The sequence below is a fragment of the Abramis brama genome, assembly GCF_963993115.1.
Source record: "Abramis brama genome assembly, chromosome: 9".
NCBI lineage: Eukaryota > Metazoa > Chordata > Actinopteri > Cypriniformes > Leuciscidae > Abramis > Abramis brama.
The window spans coordinates 35963299-35980455 of NC_139971.1; the positions used below are offsets into that span (position 1 = coordinate 35963299).

General features: G+C 36.6%; 1 protein-coding gene across 6 annotated transcripts in view; it reads left to right on the plus strand.

The window, feature by feature from the left end:
- ripor1 (RHO family interacting cell polarization regulator 1) overlaps positions 1-17157 on the plus strand; it is a 68224-nt gene that overhangs the window by 20677 nt on the left and 30390 nt on the right. For 2 of the 6 annotated variants that reach the window (XM_084123846.1, XM_084123849.1), the window contains exon 1: positions 13023-13231. The exons of the other annotated variants lie outside the window; for them this stretch is intronic. In XM_084123846.1, coding sequence (XP_083979972.1) covers positions 13213-13231 — 19 coding nt within the window. In that variant the 5' untranslated portion in view covers positions 13023-13212. Of the gene's footprint in view, positions 1-13022; positions 13232-17157 lie in introns of those variants that run through there. 6 annotated transcript variants of the gene reach the window in all.

Here is a 17157-nt window from a genome sequence, read left to right on the forward strand (position 1 = left end):
TTTTGGCTTCCTTTCATTCTCATCAAATGGGAGTAAACACACCTGAGAGTGTGCGGTGAGTTGTTACACAATGCTGTTGAGCAATATCTAGATGTTTCACAATATAAACGTGCCATTCGTGTAGCATGCGCTGGGTACAATAATCTTGGCGCGATGAGTACGACCCAGCATGACCATGTGTTTAAACTGACATTGTCATTATAGGGTTGCCATGGCAATGTGTCATTGAACAACATCCACAACATGCATCATGGCTCCGAGTCTGTGTATTTCCTAAATGTGTTGTTGAGTTGTATTTGGCCTTGCATACTGTGTAATTCCTAGGTAGGCTGTGTATTATAGTACGCTGTGTATTTCTGGAGTGTATCATTACGCAGAGAGAGAGAAGACTGTTATTATTGAGTCAGTACAGGAGAGACGGAGCATCTGAACCGGGTGACTCACTCTCTCCCTTAAGACGCATTCACACGCACGGGACTCACAAACTGTGACGCAGGGTACCTGAAAGTTTTCAAGATCAGAATAACATTAATGTGCTCGCCCAAGGCATAAACATTAGACCGCAGTGCATCTGAATGTGCTGTGAAAAACTGTTTGCTTTTTATAATTTATCATCTGATGTGGAGGAATGGAGACAAAATTAGTAGCGGGCAGATATGGATTTTTCAGTGGCAATTCAATGCAATTCAAAGTGACAATTAATATTGCATTATCAGCCAATATTAGTTAAAAACAACCATTTCTGGGTTATTTGGCAACCCAGAACTGGGTAAATATAAGACCGAACACATGAACTAGCTTGTTGGGTTTTATACATAAAATGTATATGTTTTAGGACATGACAGGAGCAGCCAATGGGAATCTGTGGGAAGAAAACTGGTATCAGGCCGTTCCAGTTCATTAAATGACAATCTTATATCACATCAACGTCGTTCACTTTGCAGTTCACAGTGCAAATCCGTAGTACGCTGCGTTTGTAGAAGGCGACGTACATGTAAACAAAAAGGTTAAAAGTGAGACTACAGACGTTTTACGAATGTAATGGTACAAAACTAAATGTCATTCAGGAAGTTTCCCCTCAGGAAGTGATCTCTCAGAACAGAACACAAAATGACTTGACAAATGTATCCAGTTTTAACCAGTTTGGCACAGACTACCCACCCAACATTGGGTTACATTGACCCAGCACTGGGTAGGTATGTGAGGGGGTTCATCATTTGTATATTTATTTTATTGGCCATCGCCACTCTGCCATCCATTGAAAATAAATCTCAGTTGACCCCTAGTCTCCATTAGAGTGAGGTCACCTTAAGAGTTTTAGTCTCTCTCCACCACCCGGTGTGGGTGTTGGCGACGGCCGTGCTGGTGGATTGGATCATGGAGCTGCTAACTAACTATCATTTAGAATGTGTTGTTTTTATCTTACTTTCCAAGATCACCGCTACCTGTGTGAGATTTATAGTTTGTCACAGGTGTGTATGGTTTGATCCTCTTGTCTAGTTCAAAGAGCTGTGTGTTGTGATGGATCACTTACACCTTTGCCAGTCTGCTCTGTTAATCAGCTTACACCATCCTGTCTCGAAGACAGCTGTGTGGTCTGCCACAAACACACGGTACAAACCTAATGTCCCACACACACTGCTCTCTGAGCCGGTGACTGTCTTTACCTTAAAGCCACAAAGACTCCTTGAGTGTCTGTGATTAGCTTGCCACCGATAATGTATTTGTACCAAAGGCCACAAACACTGTCAAAACTCCCTCAGGCCCACACAAGTGCTGACGAACAGGTGCACGATAACTGTGAATATGTTGTAAACTGAAATTCCATGCAGTTCTCCTGTGCAGATGTCAAGTTGTCCATTTCTATTTGTCTGGGTTGTTTTTAGTTTTAGTTTTGTTTTTATCATAATAGTTAAATAAAAAAAGTAAAGCGGTTCTTTAACGGGATTGTTCACCCAAAAATGAAACTTTTTTTTATTTTTTTTATCATCATTTCTACTCGCCCCCATGTCATTCCAAACCTGTATGGCTTTCTTTTGAAGATGTTTTGAATAATGTTTCAACCATTATTGTCCATGCAATGAACGTCAATGGGGTCCAAAACAACACTGCAGACTGCACCCTATTGACTTTCACTGTATGGACAAAAAAAAAGACAGAAGACTTTAATCCCTTTATGAAAATTCTGAATCAGCGCTTTGTGACCAAGAAGTGTTCTTCCTGTAAAAAAAAAAAGGAAATGCTCATGGGACAGTCTGCGATTGATGAGTTATTTATTATAGCCTTAGCCCTTAGTTAGCTTCAGGCTTGACACGCCATATTTTCAGAGCTATAGGTAATTGGTTTCAGCATTAATTTCATTGTTCAAGTGCATTTTTTGATGACATAAAACATGAATCAGTTTTGTTGCTACACAGACCCTAATATGGTAGGAAAAGGGTGTACAGAGTTGCTGTGAAACTCACAGCGAGCTGGAGTGTCTTCATGCATAATAATCCTGCTTGATGTTCTCCCAGTGGTGCTGGCAGAACCTCAAGAAAGGTCACACTGGCTAAAGATCTCAGAAATCCTGTTGGACTCCTGATTAATATGTGTGTGTATTCAGTAAACTCTACATTCTTAGTGCTGGTCCATAAGATCCTGAATCCAGGGATGGCCATAATGCAGTGTGATAGTGCTGGTATTATATTGGATAGATAGGTTTGCTTTCCAAACTATGTTTGAGTTTCAGTTATTAAGAGGACGACTGTGATTCAGAATGGCTTGAGAAATGCTTTTATCAAAATTGGAGTGTTTGTCTTAGGCTCTGGTCTGGATGCAAGCACACTGAATTAAAAAAATTTTTTTTACTAAGTACATCTGTGCAACATATGAATAGGCTTTAGACCATGTCCTAACCAGACACGATGGGATAAGATTCCAGAGAGAAGCAATTTGTCTGCCCACACCAGATTCGACACAACTACAAGACACAACAAAATCACAAACAAAAATCACAGCCATTCGGAAGAGCATGTGGGCGGTCCCTTTATTGCAAATGCACTGTCTGCACTGGATAAGTACATCAAATTCTTAAATATTACACCATTTTTACATTTTTAAATTTTTAAAACAATCTTTGTCATATACACATTGTTTGTTCACATTGAGTTCACAGTTTGAACAGTTTCAAGTTTCTGAGGTGAATTATCACTTTTAAGTATGGCTAAGAAAGATCACTCAAACTGCTATTCAAACTTACATTAGACACTTTTAACATTTAAGTAAAGCACATATACCTGATATTATCATTAGCATGTTTTGCATGTTGTTGTTGTTGTTGTTATTCAGCTGCGACGTCACAGAAATAGAAACCGTTTCTAAAATAGAATCGTCATGTTTTGCCGTCTCGGCTGGTTAGGAGTTAGGACACAGTGTTAAAGTAAGTGACATACTCAAAGAGTATAGAAAAGTTCACACAGAGGAATAAACATTCTCCTTTCAGTTAAGTGATGGGATTTTAGACTTGACCAGACCACAAATGCCACTGCTATGTCTCTGAAGGGTTTGAGCAAACAGGAAGTGAAGGTTTTCTTGTCTGATCCTCTTTCCCTCTCCAGTGGTCCTCAAAGCCCTTGACTTTAAGAAGATTCCTTGATTTGTTTATGAAACGAGACTGGGAAGGGAAACCCCCCCCCATTAAGATATTTTTTTTGTCTACACACACACTCCCACATATAGGTCATAATCTATTTTAAACCATGATATCTTTGGAGAAGGAGACTTAAAGACCTCTTTCATATCCCATTACACTCCGATTACAGCTCATAATGAGACAGGACTGAAATGTTAAGTCAGTCTACATAAATATCAGTGGTCATTAAATAGTAGGGCTGTTTATTACAATCGATTAATAGCGATTAATCACATCTAACATAAAAGTCTGTTTACATAATATGTGCGTGTATATATATATATATATATATATATATATATATATATATATATATATATATAATATTTGATATAATATATATATTTGTGTGTCTGTGTATATATACATAACACACACACACACACACACACACACACACACACACACACACACACACACACACATATATATATATATATATATATATATATATATATATATATATATATATATATATAAAGTATAAATATGTGTGTGTGTGCATATACAGTATACACACACACAAAAATGATGTAAACAGACTTTTATGTTAGATGTGATTTTATTATGATTAATAAATTGTACAGCCCTATTAAATAGTTAAAGGACAAATCCAGTGAAAAATGAACCTAGGGGTAATTAACACATGGTTACCGAGTCGATCGTTCCCTGCGATGCGTTTTCATGAAAATCGAATGTATAGAGTTTTATCTTTAAAAACAGATTAGCTCATAACACTAGTATATGGGGCATAGAGTAAGTAAAAATAAATCGCTAGTTAATACCACTAACAAGGCTCAAAATAGCCTCACACTAACACGGTAACATAATGAGGGTCCTTACATACAAACCGAAGCATTGAGAACTTTGTAAGTGTACAGACAGTTTAATAAGAAGATACTTTATAAAGACAGTACATTACGCGTTGACATGCAGGATCCATCTTGGAAAACAGTCTCGACTAATCGAGTCACGAACGCCGTCGATAGGATAGCTGGTCGATAGGAATTACGTTTGTGAAATCTAACGTAGCACGGCGTTCGTGGCTCGATTAGTCGAGACTGTTTTCCAAGATGGATCCTGCATGTCAACGCGTAATGTACTGTCTTTATAAAATATCTTCTTAACACTTATTTTTATAAGATATTTAAAAAAAATAAAGTTGATGTCCATGCTATTTGTTGACAAACCATCTGAATTGTAATATGATCCTTGAGGTGCATAAAACCCCCCACCAGTAACCAGTATTATTTCTGTTATAGACAGAGAAAACAATCAATTGTTTGTATGATATTCTTTCTTCAGCTGAACACAAAATAAGATATTTTGAAGAATCTTTTGAAGAATTAAAAAAAAAAAAGTTTTATTTTTGAGTGAAAAATCCTTTTAATGTGCTTAAAAATGTGAGGCCATTGTCTAGTAGTATATTGTCTTTTCTGCAGCACTGTATAAAATATTGTGTGAAGCCATTGACTGACTGTACTTCTACAGTGCAGAGTAACCCATAAACCTCTTAACCACCAGCTGGGGTTTAAACAGAAAGTCTTGGATTCATGAGGCTCCAGAAACTTGCCTGTACCCCAGCAGCTGATGATCCTCAGGATGATTGATAAACGTACTCTTATCGGACATAGCTTTCATAAATAGTGAGGGGATTTATGAAAGTGGAGAAGGAGATGATATATTGGGTGTTAGCATGCCTTGGCTTGCTGAAGCATTCTTGTATCTGAGGAATTAATGTGATTGTGTCAGTACCAGCAAGATGTAGGTAAGATATGTGGGGAAAAGGGTCATTCATAATGTGGGAATTTTTCGTAAATGTAACTAGAATGATTTACTGTAAGTTCATGGAAGTTCATCATGTCCTGTGTTCAGATGTGTGAAGATGGTATGCAGGCTCCTATATTACCACTTTAAAAAATAACTAGGTTGTGTGATCATACAGATACAACATGAGATTATAAGATAACCACTTCTGAAGAGGAAAAAAACAGGAAGTGCACTGTTAAAAATTGCAAAAATAATATTTGAAAATACTATTTAGTTTGTCTACTTAAAAAAAAAAAAAAAAAAAAAAAAAATTGTTTAATTGAACTTCTTGACGTCTCTAATTATTTGTGAAATTGTGAGTTTAGTTCTCTCTTTTTTGTAAATTAAAAGTATTTTTTCTCCTTGGAATTTGAGTGGGATTATTTTTTGCATTCGTGCAAGCTTTCTTAAAGTCTTTTCCCTTACCCTAAGTTTTATTGTTATCAAGTTCTCAGACAGCGGCAGTATGGACTTTTTAGCATGTGGATGTAAATCCAAGTCAGCAGTAGCGATAACTCTCTTGCTCAGAATGCAGAGTCAGTCGTACAACAGTACGCCTCCACTGAAAGCCACAACAGCTTTTCAAATGGCCAATAAAAAAGTATTATATTCATTCTCTGCCTCCCTCACATCCTCGTTCACTTGTTGTTATCAGACTGAAGGCAGGCACTGGAGGAAATGAAGGTCTTATTGGACGACCGTTAATCAGTCTCCACAGAAAGAGAGATTGTTAGGAGATGCGGGTCAGACCAAGAAGGATGTGATGTCAAACTCATTTCTGTATTTGACAGTCATAATCCTCTTTGTTTGTTGTTGACATTGTAATCTAGATAACAGAGAATAGATCAGTCATAGCTGTTTTCTAATATTGAGGATCCCGAAACTCACTACCGCTATTAGTTTGTGTGTGTGGTTATAGCAGGGGATATTCCACCTGGTGTTCATGTGTGTTGGTCTAGATGTCTCTCATTGAGAATCATTGTAAGATCAACGTTTGGAGATGTCTTAGTTAGCCTCTTCATCTGGGGCCTCATGTATCAATCATGCGTGCGCACAAAAACTTTGCGTACGCCAGCTTTCACGCTCATGGTCGTATGTACTAACAGTGAAATTAACACAAGAATGTGCGTTCCTCCACGCCAATTTCATGACTGGCGTACGTTTCTCATTGTTTTTGTCCGTTGGCGACTCTTACAGGCAATGAAGTGAAGTTGCAAACATTACACAACGAATTGTTCTACAAGTCTATCGCACCACCACCTGTGGGAAGCATTGCTATTAATTTGCAATTTATAAAATAATTGACATATATTGTCACACAAGCCTTATGGGAATATTCTATCAATTATGCAATTAAGTAAGAACATATAAAAGCATATGCAAATTGATACAACCCTTAGTCTATGGCAATGACAGCTTTGGTTTAATGTCCACCTTTATATCAGACCATTTCTTTTTAAGGTCATTTAGGGTAGACTGTGTACAGTTGAGACATGTGTACAGTTAAGACACCTTAAATAACTTGCGTTCGCAGCAAGCACAAGTTGTGATTTTTGCTGTGCACGTGCGTATTAGTGTCCTCTTTCTTTGATCATGGGAAATTTGAACAACGGATGCATCTCCGATCCGAAGATATCGGGAAAAGTTTTTTTTTCTAAGATATGACGTTCACTTCACCATGCACTCTCCACAATGAATAGCTTATTATCCTTATGTGACTGTTAAACGTAACTGGTATCACCACAAACGTTATTCTGTGCCCTAAAAACTGGCATATTTCATGGTATTGTGTCATGCAAGGTAATTGCAAAATCTAGAGAAATGTGCGAGGTGGCCAGCGGGGGATAGTTGAGACGCATATCTACTGTACCCCCGATAGAGTTCTATTAGGAAACACATTGTTTAGTTGTTCAGCGTTATGATAACAGTTTAAACGCCGTAATTAGCCAGCATAGGACGCAAATGAAAATAAAATTTGATATTTGTGATATTTAAACTGTGTATTATTAATAAATATTGTTACATATCTTGTTCCTGCTTTATAGCCTACATTTTAACCAGTGCTAATTTAAATAAAATGAATGAATATAAATTGATGAATAAACAAAAATATTGCCCAATTGTTATTTTCTTTATTTGTCTTTATTTTTTATATTTACAATGAATGGTTAGTTACCTTCACATCATTAAAAATGGGTGTCTCAACTGTACCATGCACACCACATATGGGTAAAGTTGAGACAAAGTTGAGCTAATTGTGGAAAATATAAACTACTTGTAGGTATTATTGATTGATATCTTAGTCTACAAGCTAATTAAATGTCATGTGGCGTGTCATGTGGAAATTCACTTCTTTTCAGTGTCTATTTTTGTGTGAAAAATCAAAACGCAAAAAGTGTCTCAACTGTACTCAGTCTACTCTACAGTGCGACTTTCAGATCCCACCGCATTGACGGCATCAGCCAAACTCTCCCACTCATATTTTTTCCTTTTGTTATTAATTCCGGAGGACAAATAAAATATTTTTTTTCGTTTCTACCTCCGATAGTAGCACCTCCAATTCACTTTCTGTAAAGTTTCGTTTCTTGCTGCCATTTTCTTACTGCTTTCTTTTGCCAAAGTGGACTCATTACCATATTTAAATTAATTTAATTAAGGGAGGAGACTGGGTGGGGCGTTGTGCTCGTGCATGTGCGCTCAATTTTACGTTAACTGGGATGTACAAAGAGAATATGCGTGGGATCCTACGTACGCAGAGATTCATACATCTTGGTTTTTTTGTGCGTACGCACATTTACAGCTTTGTCCGTACGCAATGTTTTAGTATGAATTCAACGCAAGTCTTTGTACATGAGGCCCCTGGCATTTACCTTATGGAAAGGTACTTGCCATAAGCCACAATGTCATCAGTCATTTGTTTATGTCCAGTAGTTGTAGACAAATACTGTTGGTTTGCAACCAACTAGCATTTATTTAACAAATTCTGATGGTTCTTTGGCTTTTTAGTGTGACAATTGAATTGACAGGTGTTAGTCAACATCGACCAAATGTTAGTCAAATTTTGCATTGGTTGGTTGCTCGCGGAGAAAAACAACAACTCAACAGCTAAAAGCAACTCCACGGCTGGTCCATGTGGTTATTATGTTGGCCTGGAAATCAATAGTGTGGGATCATTTCGAGAGGGTAAAGGATGACCCCACAAAGGTGACACTGCAAACTCTGCAGGCAAACATTCGGCTATCATTCATCGACCTCAAACATGGTTTATCATTTGAAACATGTTTGTAATAGCTTGATGTTAGCCACTTTAAATGGCCGCTCACTCTAACGTTAACATTAGATAAAATATGCACTAAATATGCCTTTCCAAGTGTTCATGCAGAGCGTGGAAGGTAAATTAGTTTCCACCAACAGGTTCTTTCTGCCAAAACTCTTTATCATTGAAGCATGTTTTATTAGACTGTGCTTGTTTTAACCCTGTGAGAAACCTTTTTTATTTAGTTAAGACATTTTTAGCAGTTAAACCAAATAGTTTTAGAGTTTACATTTTTCTCATCATGAAAATAGCTATGGAAGCTGGCATGGCGTTAAAAACAAACAATCTCTTACACTCTATATGTGACCCTGGATCACAAAACCAGTCACAAGTTGCACGGGTATATTTGTGGCAATAGCCAACAATACGTTGTATGGGTCAAAATTATCGATTTTTCTTTTATGCCAAAAATCATTAGGATATTAAGTAAAGATCATGTTCCATGAAGATATTTTGTAAATTTCCTACCGTAAATATATAAAACGTTTATTTTTGTGAGTTAAATGAAGCACAATTGCGAACATAAGTGAACAACTTTTAAAGGGGATTTTCTCAATGTTTCGATTTTTTTGCACCCTCAGATTCCAGATTTTCAAATAGTTGTATCTTGACCAAATGTTGTCCTATCCTAACAAACCATACATCAATGGAAATCTTATTTATTCAGCTTACAGATTATGTATAAATCTCAATATCAAGTTGACCCATGTGACTGGTTTTGTGGTCCAGGGTCACATATGTTCAGAATAGGCATGCTGAACGTTTAAGCATGAAAATTACATTAAATATACATTGAATAATTGTATTTAATCAAATTTTAATCTGTTTTTTCTGCTAAACACAGGAACTGCCTTATGGTGTGATTGATCATATATTTTCCTTGATGACAGTGTTTGAAAATTATTTGACTTTTTTTTTTTTTTTTTAACTGTTAGGCAATCAATTAAAAGAATCAGATTGGTTGAAATTACACTCAGAATTAATTAACAATTGATGTGGATAAGATAATGTAATTACATCTGAATATGAAAAACTAATACTTTGTAAACATTGTCACATTTATGTTAAGTTTCATCAATTTTCACATGTTGAAATATAATCTGTTCTTCCTAGTTGAATTTGTTTGCACATTCACAATGTACAGTTAATTTCTCATTCTGCAATGATCAGCACTTTAGTTAGCTAGTCAGGCTGTGCATGATCTGTGCCCTCATGTGATTTTCTATTGCCCTGGTGTCACCATAACAGATGCAGTATCACCATAGTGATGTCATGCTGTGGTGCACCGATAAACCTTAGTCAAGCTTGCCTTATCCATAACATTGTATGAGTACTAAATTGTGTGAGGAAATGAATCAGACACCTTAAGATAAGGTTCCGTCTGCTGACCGACTGCCTGAGAGAGTGTTATACTGTTATCAGCTCTGAAAATAAGAGCACTAGATACCAGCATATATTTAAATGAAGCATCACAGGATTTCAGTAATACATCCAGATGTTAGTAGGAGTCTTACTAAGGGCTGGGCAATATATTTTAGTATATAATATAATCTAGTATCTGCATTTCAACCTTGTGACACCGTAAATATTTGAAGGGTGTTTTGTTTTCAATCAGAGCAATTAAACAGCCATTGTTGCTAAATAGTTTCAAAATGTAGCTTTTAGCGCATTAAAATAATTGCAATATTAACAATGCTCTTTAATTATATAAACTTTTTTTTAATAAAAGGTAATTAAATCAGCAATTTATCATCCATCCCTAGTTCATACAATATTTTGTGTGTGTGTATGGTTTTTTTTTTTGTTCACGTCAACGAAAGCAACAGCAATGAGCTGCATTTTATTTCCTCCTGAAGTGGTTTGAGTGATCAGATTTAAATCCATCACCGAAAGCGGTTCGGAGGGCATTTACACAGATCAGAGAACACACGATGAAGTGACCAGGTGTAAAAAGGCCCTAATTGTGACAGGCTGCTAATCGCCACATCAACTTATAGAATCGGAACCATCTTACATCAACTGCTCCTTCACCATTATGTTTGTATGATGCATATGGATGGCAATTAATGAAATATGAACGCCGACTTCCATAGCAACGCTCAGAGAGGAATTTAGGTTAAACAGCTCTTTAGAAGGGTATGTGGAAGCAGTCAAGTCTAGGTTTACTCTACAAAAACCAGTCATGCAAGCTGCGTGTCTCCAGCATTTCCCCTTACTCATATTCTCACTTGAACATCACAAACATGTTTGTTTCGATCTGTTATTTCAGCCGCGTAATAATATGTTGCGTTAAGTTGACCTGCGCTGAACATCGTCTGTTTTCCTTGATGAGCTGTGCTGCTGTTCATCAGCTTTGAAGCCACAAAGTTTTTCAAGATAAAATTCTTGATCAAGGGAATCTGAAACTGAAATTCAATTTTACAGCTTATATCTTAGCATTCTATTAAAGACACAGGCTTAGTCTTAATAAATTGTGCCATGTTTTAAAAAAGAGCTTTTTCTGTGTGTCTGAAAATCACTATGCTATCACGTACTGTGGCATTATGTTATGAAATATTTGACAGCTTATACATGGATTAAGCAAATCCTCATGGATGTAAAACGTTTTTTTTTTTGAATGGTGCTTTTAAATTTGGCTTGAAATGGAAATTCACCCTATCAATTTCTAAAAAGCATTTTTATCGATTTTATTGTGAATGATTTTTTTTATTACTTTTTTTTAACCTTGTAATCAAAATATCATAACTCGATCATTGACAGACTTCTCCAGTCATTTAGTCCGCTTAAGCCCCAGCCTCTCCTACAATCAACCACAAGCTTGCATTCAGATCTGCCTCTATCCAATCAATGCATAGAACCATCCGACCAACATTTTTATCTTAAAAATTAAAAATTATTGCCTTGACAAAAATGCTTGACATGTTTTCCCCCCAGCTTTAGTGATCCAAAAATCTATTTTATAAATCAGAAATGTACTGACACCACATATTCATGTTCACATAAGAGTTCACTAAATAATCAGTCCTGTTCATTTGTTTTTAATTCACTTTGCACTTTTTGCACAATGCAATACAATAAAATAAATGTTTTGATAGACTTCTGTAGTCTGTACTGACTCCAGTGTGCGGCCAGCCACCTTCTTGCTCGTTCAAATAAATCCACACAATGTTGTCTTTGATTCTCAGTAGCCAAAAGCAAAACTCCACTCACATATCACAGATAGTGATCTATCACGTATAGATAGTGATCAGATTTACCGTATGGAACATGATTCAGGAAAGTAGGAATTACCCTGAATCTGTGACTAAACACTGATATAAGTGTTGAGATCAGGAGTCAGGACCAGTGTTTTAGATTTAAAGGGTTAGTTCACCCAAAAATGAAAATGATGTCATTAATGACTCACCCTCATGTCGTTCCAAGCCCGTAAGACCTCCGTTCATCTTCGAAACACAGTTTAAGATATTTTAGAAGCGCTACGCAGTTATACTACGTGAAAAAACTCGAGGCTCAGAGAAAAGGAAATGAATAGTGGAATAAAGTCGTTATTTTTGTTGTTTTTTGTGCACAAAAAGTATTCTCGTCGCTTTATAAACTTAAGATTGAGCCACTGTAGTCACTTGGACTACTTTGATGATGTCTGTATTAGCTTTCTGGACATGGACAGTATACCGTCCTTACATTTTCAATGGAGGGACAGAAAGCTCTCGGACTAAATCTAAAATATCTTAAACTGTGTTCCGAAGATGAACAGAGGTCTTACGGGCTTGGAACGACATGAGGGTGAGTCATTCATGACATAATTTTCATTTTTGGGTGAACTAACCCTTTAAAACAAGCTTGAATTTAAGATCCTTTTAATAAAAACCAAATCATGAATCTTATGGAAAAACAGTCAGAATGCAATTTCTAAGTTTCAAACATTCTTGCACTTTTCTAGAAGTTTTACTCAAGCATTATCTGAGGCTAAATCAAGTGATTTAGCTTTTTAAAGATGTTCCACCACTGTTCAAGTCAATGTTTTATGCTATTCATGGCCACAGTGTTTAAATATGACAGGAACAGATTCATTAGTAACAGCTTGAAAGCTGGAAACTTCTGGAGTGCGTCTGTACTGGGTGTTTATCATTAAGAAACAAAGTGCAGGCCGTTTGCTGGAAAAGGGAGAGGCAGGAAGAGTGTGATGTCAGACAGGGAAGTGAACGGGAAACAGAACGAGGGGGTGGAGTGGGCTCCGAAGAGGGCGACGGCCTTCCCATTTCCTGGCAACCTCTCTATTCCTCTTTCTGCCAGTGTTGTGAGAGTATGATTAGGGGATGAAGACCACCACAGCTGGGACTGTGATTGTTCTTAGTCTTTGAAGAGGAATACACACTCATTTTATACAGCATTCATCAGAAGACGACACCACAAAATGTACAGTGGATATGGAGGTACTCTGAGATTTATGAATAACAGTTTTGTGAGATATCATCTTGGTATTTGTCATGTTATATTGTTGAGTTACAGCCTGAATGTTGGTGTTTATGTTGTAAAGGGTGTTCAGGTTATAGGGTACGTCTACAATCAGGTGTGTTGTGACTAGAATAATTTAAATGTTCATTGAATTCATTTATCTTTTTTTGGTTTATTGTAGAATGATGTAGAAAGATGTCCTTTTCTCTACGTATTGAAAATTCGCTCGGCTAAATTTCGTTTTGACTCACCAAGGACGCTGACAACCATAGCTAAAGCACACAAGAAGTGATAACGTATCACAAAAGTTGTTTCCTATTAGATGCTATTCTGCAAAACACAAAATTGAGCAGAAAAGAAATTTGATATAAATTCTTAGTGGTGTGGTCAGCTGTAGAGAAGTGAAAGTAATCTGCAGAGATACATGATACATGAGTTCATCACAACAGGAATTGTGTATGTTTTCACAGTTAGTTGGTAGGGGAACAACGGTAGTTTTTATCATTGTCCGACACTTTTTCTGTCTAGATGTTTTTGGATTTTGTGGTGGGACCATTGTCCTCCTGGGACAGGCGTCCCACTGGGTTCCTATGTGATGGTTCTGCTGGAGCAAGAGAGAATAGAGACACTCAAAGTATGTTTACTTTGGGCTACGGTTCAGTGTGGCACCTCAGGGTCATCTTGAACAAACACACAGGGAGGTCCTTAAGTTTAGCCCTTAGGACTATACCTCTGGTTTACTTCAATCCTGGTAAAGCAGAAGCTCTAAACACTTGTTCAGATGATCCTCATAGTTTTAGACCTCAGGCCTGGCCAAATGTTGCAGAGACCTATTGAAAGTATTGGCTTATTATTAATGATATAGCTTAACTTTTGAGCTAATAAAAGGATGTGCAGTTGTAGAGGGAAGAAAAGGGATACAAAGTGAGTTTCTTGTTTCGGGCCTTCGCTCAGAGAATGGAAGGAAGGATACACCATGTGGGGCAAATGTTAAGTGCTAAGGGATTTCAAAAAGCCACATGACTATTATTAACTCTCATGGTGCTTGTTGTCACATCCTGGTATTGAAGAAAGATTTCCACAGCAGCATTTCAGTACAAAATATTGATAGATGATAGTGATAGACTGATATATTGGCCAGGCCAAGATTTTTCATGTTATTGGATGATAACTGTGGCCAAGTGGCCTAGTGTCATTTGTAAAATCCGCCAACAGCCTTGTTAATCGATTATGCAATTTTATATATATATATATATATATATATATATATATATATATATATATATATATATATATATATATATATATATATATATATATATATATATATATACACACACACTTACTACATACATACATACAAATATATATATATGTATACAGTATGTATATACATTCATAATATATGTGTATATATGTGCTGTATTGTAAACTAACGAATCACAAAGGCTTCTGTCCTATCGTATATTTGTTACGTTATCATAAATATATTTACACATTGAATGGCCAAATTAATGTAGAGTAAACATTACGATTTTTTTTATATTTTAAATAATATAGTCATTCAATATTATATTAAAGTTATTATTATTATTCAACATGCATTTATTAAATAAAAAAATGTTAATCGATTCTTTATCTCAAATTCAATTTATTCTTTTTAGCATTCAGTCCTTAAAATGGTATAGTGCTACTATATTAATCACATCTGATAATATATTTGTATAAATAATTTACACAGCTTTATTTTTTCGTTTTCCTCAAAGTGGAGGTCAGGTTACAGGGTTGTGAAGTGGGATAGGAAAGGTGCAGGACTGACCCCAGATATCACGCTGCGATGTTTTGGGAGCCGACTGATTATCTTTGCTTGTTCCCAGAGAGTACTAGTACTAGTGTTTGTTTGACTATGTTGTTTGACGGACACCAGACTTTGGTAATCTCTGATATGAATGGAATGTGTCCGAGACAGCGAGGCTACTGGCTCCAACATAACGAATGTCCTATCATCACAGACTCTCTTAGTGAGAAAGCGCTGGAAAGCTTTTATTTTACAGGTGCTCACCCCAACCTTCCGCAATGTGTAGATAGAGCTCGAAAACGGAATGCATTCATAAAATGTAGTCTGGTAAAGTGTCACATTAATTTGGGTTGGTTGACAGAGTATGTAATGGTTGGATTCCAGTTGGTGGGGTGGGGAGGCCCCCAGGTTCTTTTTTGTTCTGGAATAGTCCTGGAGCAAATCCAGACCACCAGAACAATACAGTCAGCCACTCTGATCCACACGCTTTAGAAGAGCCTGATCAGCTTTGATTATTGTGAAATTTGTTGAAATGCGGTTGGAGTGGTGGCTTCGGGTCCTGTTGGACAGGTGGGAACAAGACACAGAGCAACAATTGGAAGGATGAGGCTTTGATGGTGTTTGTTCGTGAAAGGATCCGGTGTATGAAGGGAATGTAGTAAACGTTGGATTCCCACACAAGTCATGGTGAAGAGGGAGAATGTGTCACTTGCCTTGTTTACCTGGTGACACAAAAGAAGGAGGCCCGCTAGAAGGTGTGTGTGCTGTGTGGTTGTGTTTGTTATGAGATTTGTCAAGGGAAATAATTTCTCTTTAATAACTGATGTGATGTTCATTATGATGCTATTGATTGAAGTGGGGCTTCTCTAGATTTTTTTTTTTTTTTTTTTTTTTTTAATGGCAAATAATTATATATTTTTTTGTAGTCACTGTAATTGGCTAGAAATAAACTAATGTTATTTTGACTATAATGAGAAGAACAAAGATTATTTTAGGGATGTGCTAATATTAAAATTCTGTCCGATACAGATAAGCTAATAATTATTTATGTTGTGGTTGATAACTGATAAATGTCAGATATTTTGTTTATGAATTAAAAATAAAACGTGTGTATATGTATATATTTTAAAATGTAGCATTAACATGACATTCATTTAAACGTAGCCTTTGTAAAAATATAAAGCAAAACATTAAATGTGCAATTTTTTTTTTTAAAGACTAGTTTTTCCAAGTCGACTGGCAGCAGCCGTATCATTTAATCGACTAGTCTCGCACATCCCTACTGGTGACGCCATTTCGAGCAAAATCAGGCCAAAGCAAAGTTCATTTGGAGTTAGTTCCAGGAGTGGACACTCGTGGTAAACGCCTTCGTACTTAGTTCATGGTGATTATAAAGCTCCGCCTTCTTCGGCGTGGAAATCTTCTCCAGTTCATTTCTTCTGTTCATTTCTTCTTTCTGCGAGTAGACACATGAACACATTGGAGAGTCAACTTGTAGTTCTAATTCTAATCCTAATCAAAAGCAACACTGACACAGTTTTTTAATGTTTAATACTGTAAAGCTGCTGCTTTAAAGAACTCTATTGTATAAAGTGCTATATATAAACGTGACGTGACCGGAGAGCCGAATTGCAGAGGTCATGTAAACATTTCCACATCACTATGATCAGATGTTTCCTAACTGCTATTTTCTCACCGCTGTTATTTTTGTTGTTTGTTTATTTTGTTACTGAAAGGAAAGCACCCAGCATAAATTTGCATATTCATCTAAACGTCACTCTCATCAGTGCCGGGATGTTCGCTAACAGTTATACCTCCAGGACAGTAGATCTCCAGGAACAGGATTTGGCATCCCTGATGTAAATGAACTGTGTTATGTCAGTATGAGAATAATAGAAACATAGAATAAATAGAGAAATATAGGGGTTATCTCTACTACTAGTAAGCTGCAGATGTTATTTTTCTTTCCTCCCTCTATCAGACAGTTGAATATCCTGCGGGAAATGAAAAAATTCCACTTCCCTCTGTGTTGAACCATTTCCCCTCCTCCACGCTTGGAAGCACGAAGGTCTTTATTTCCCATCAGCATCAACAGACCACACTCTT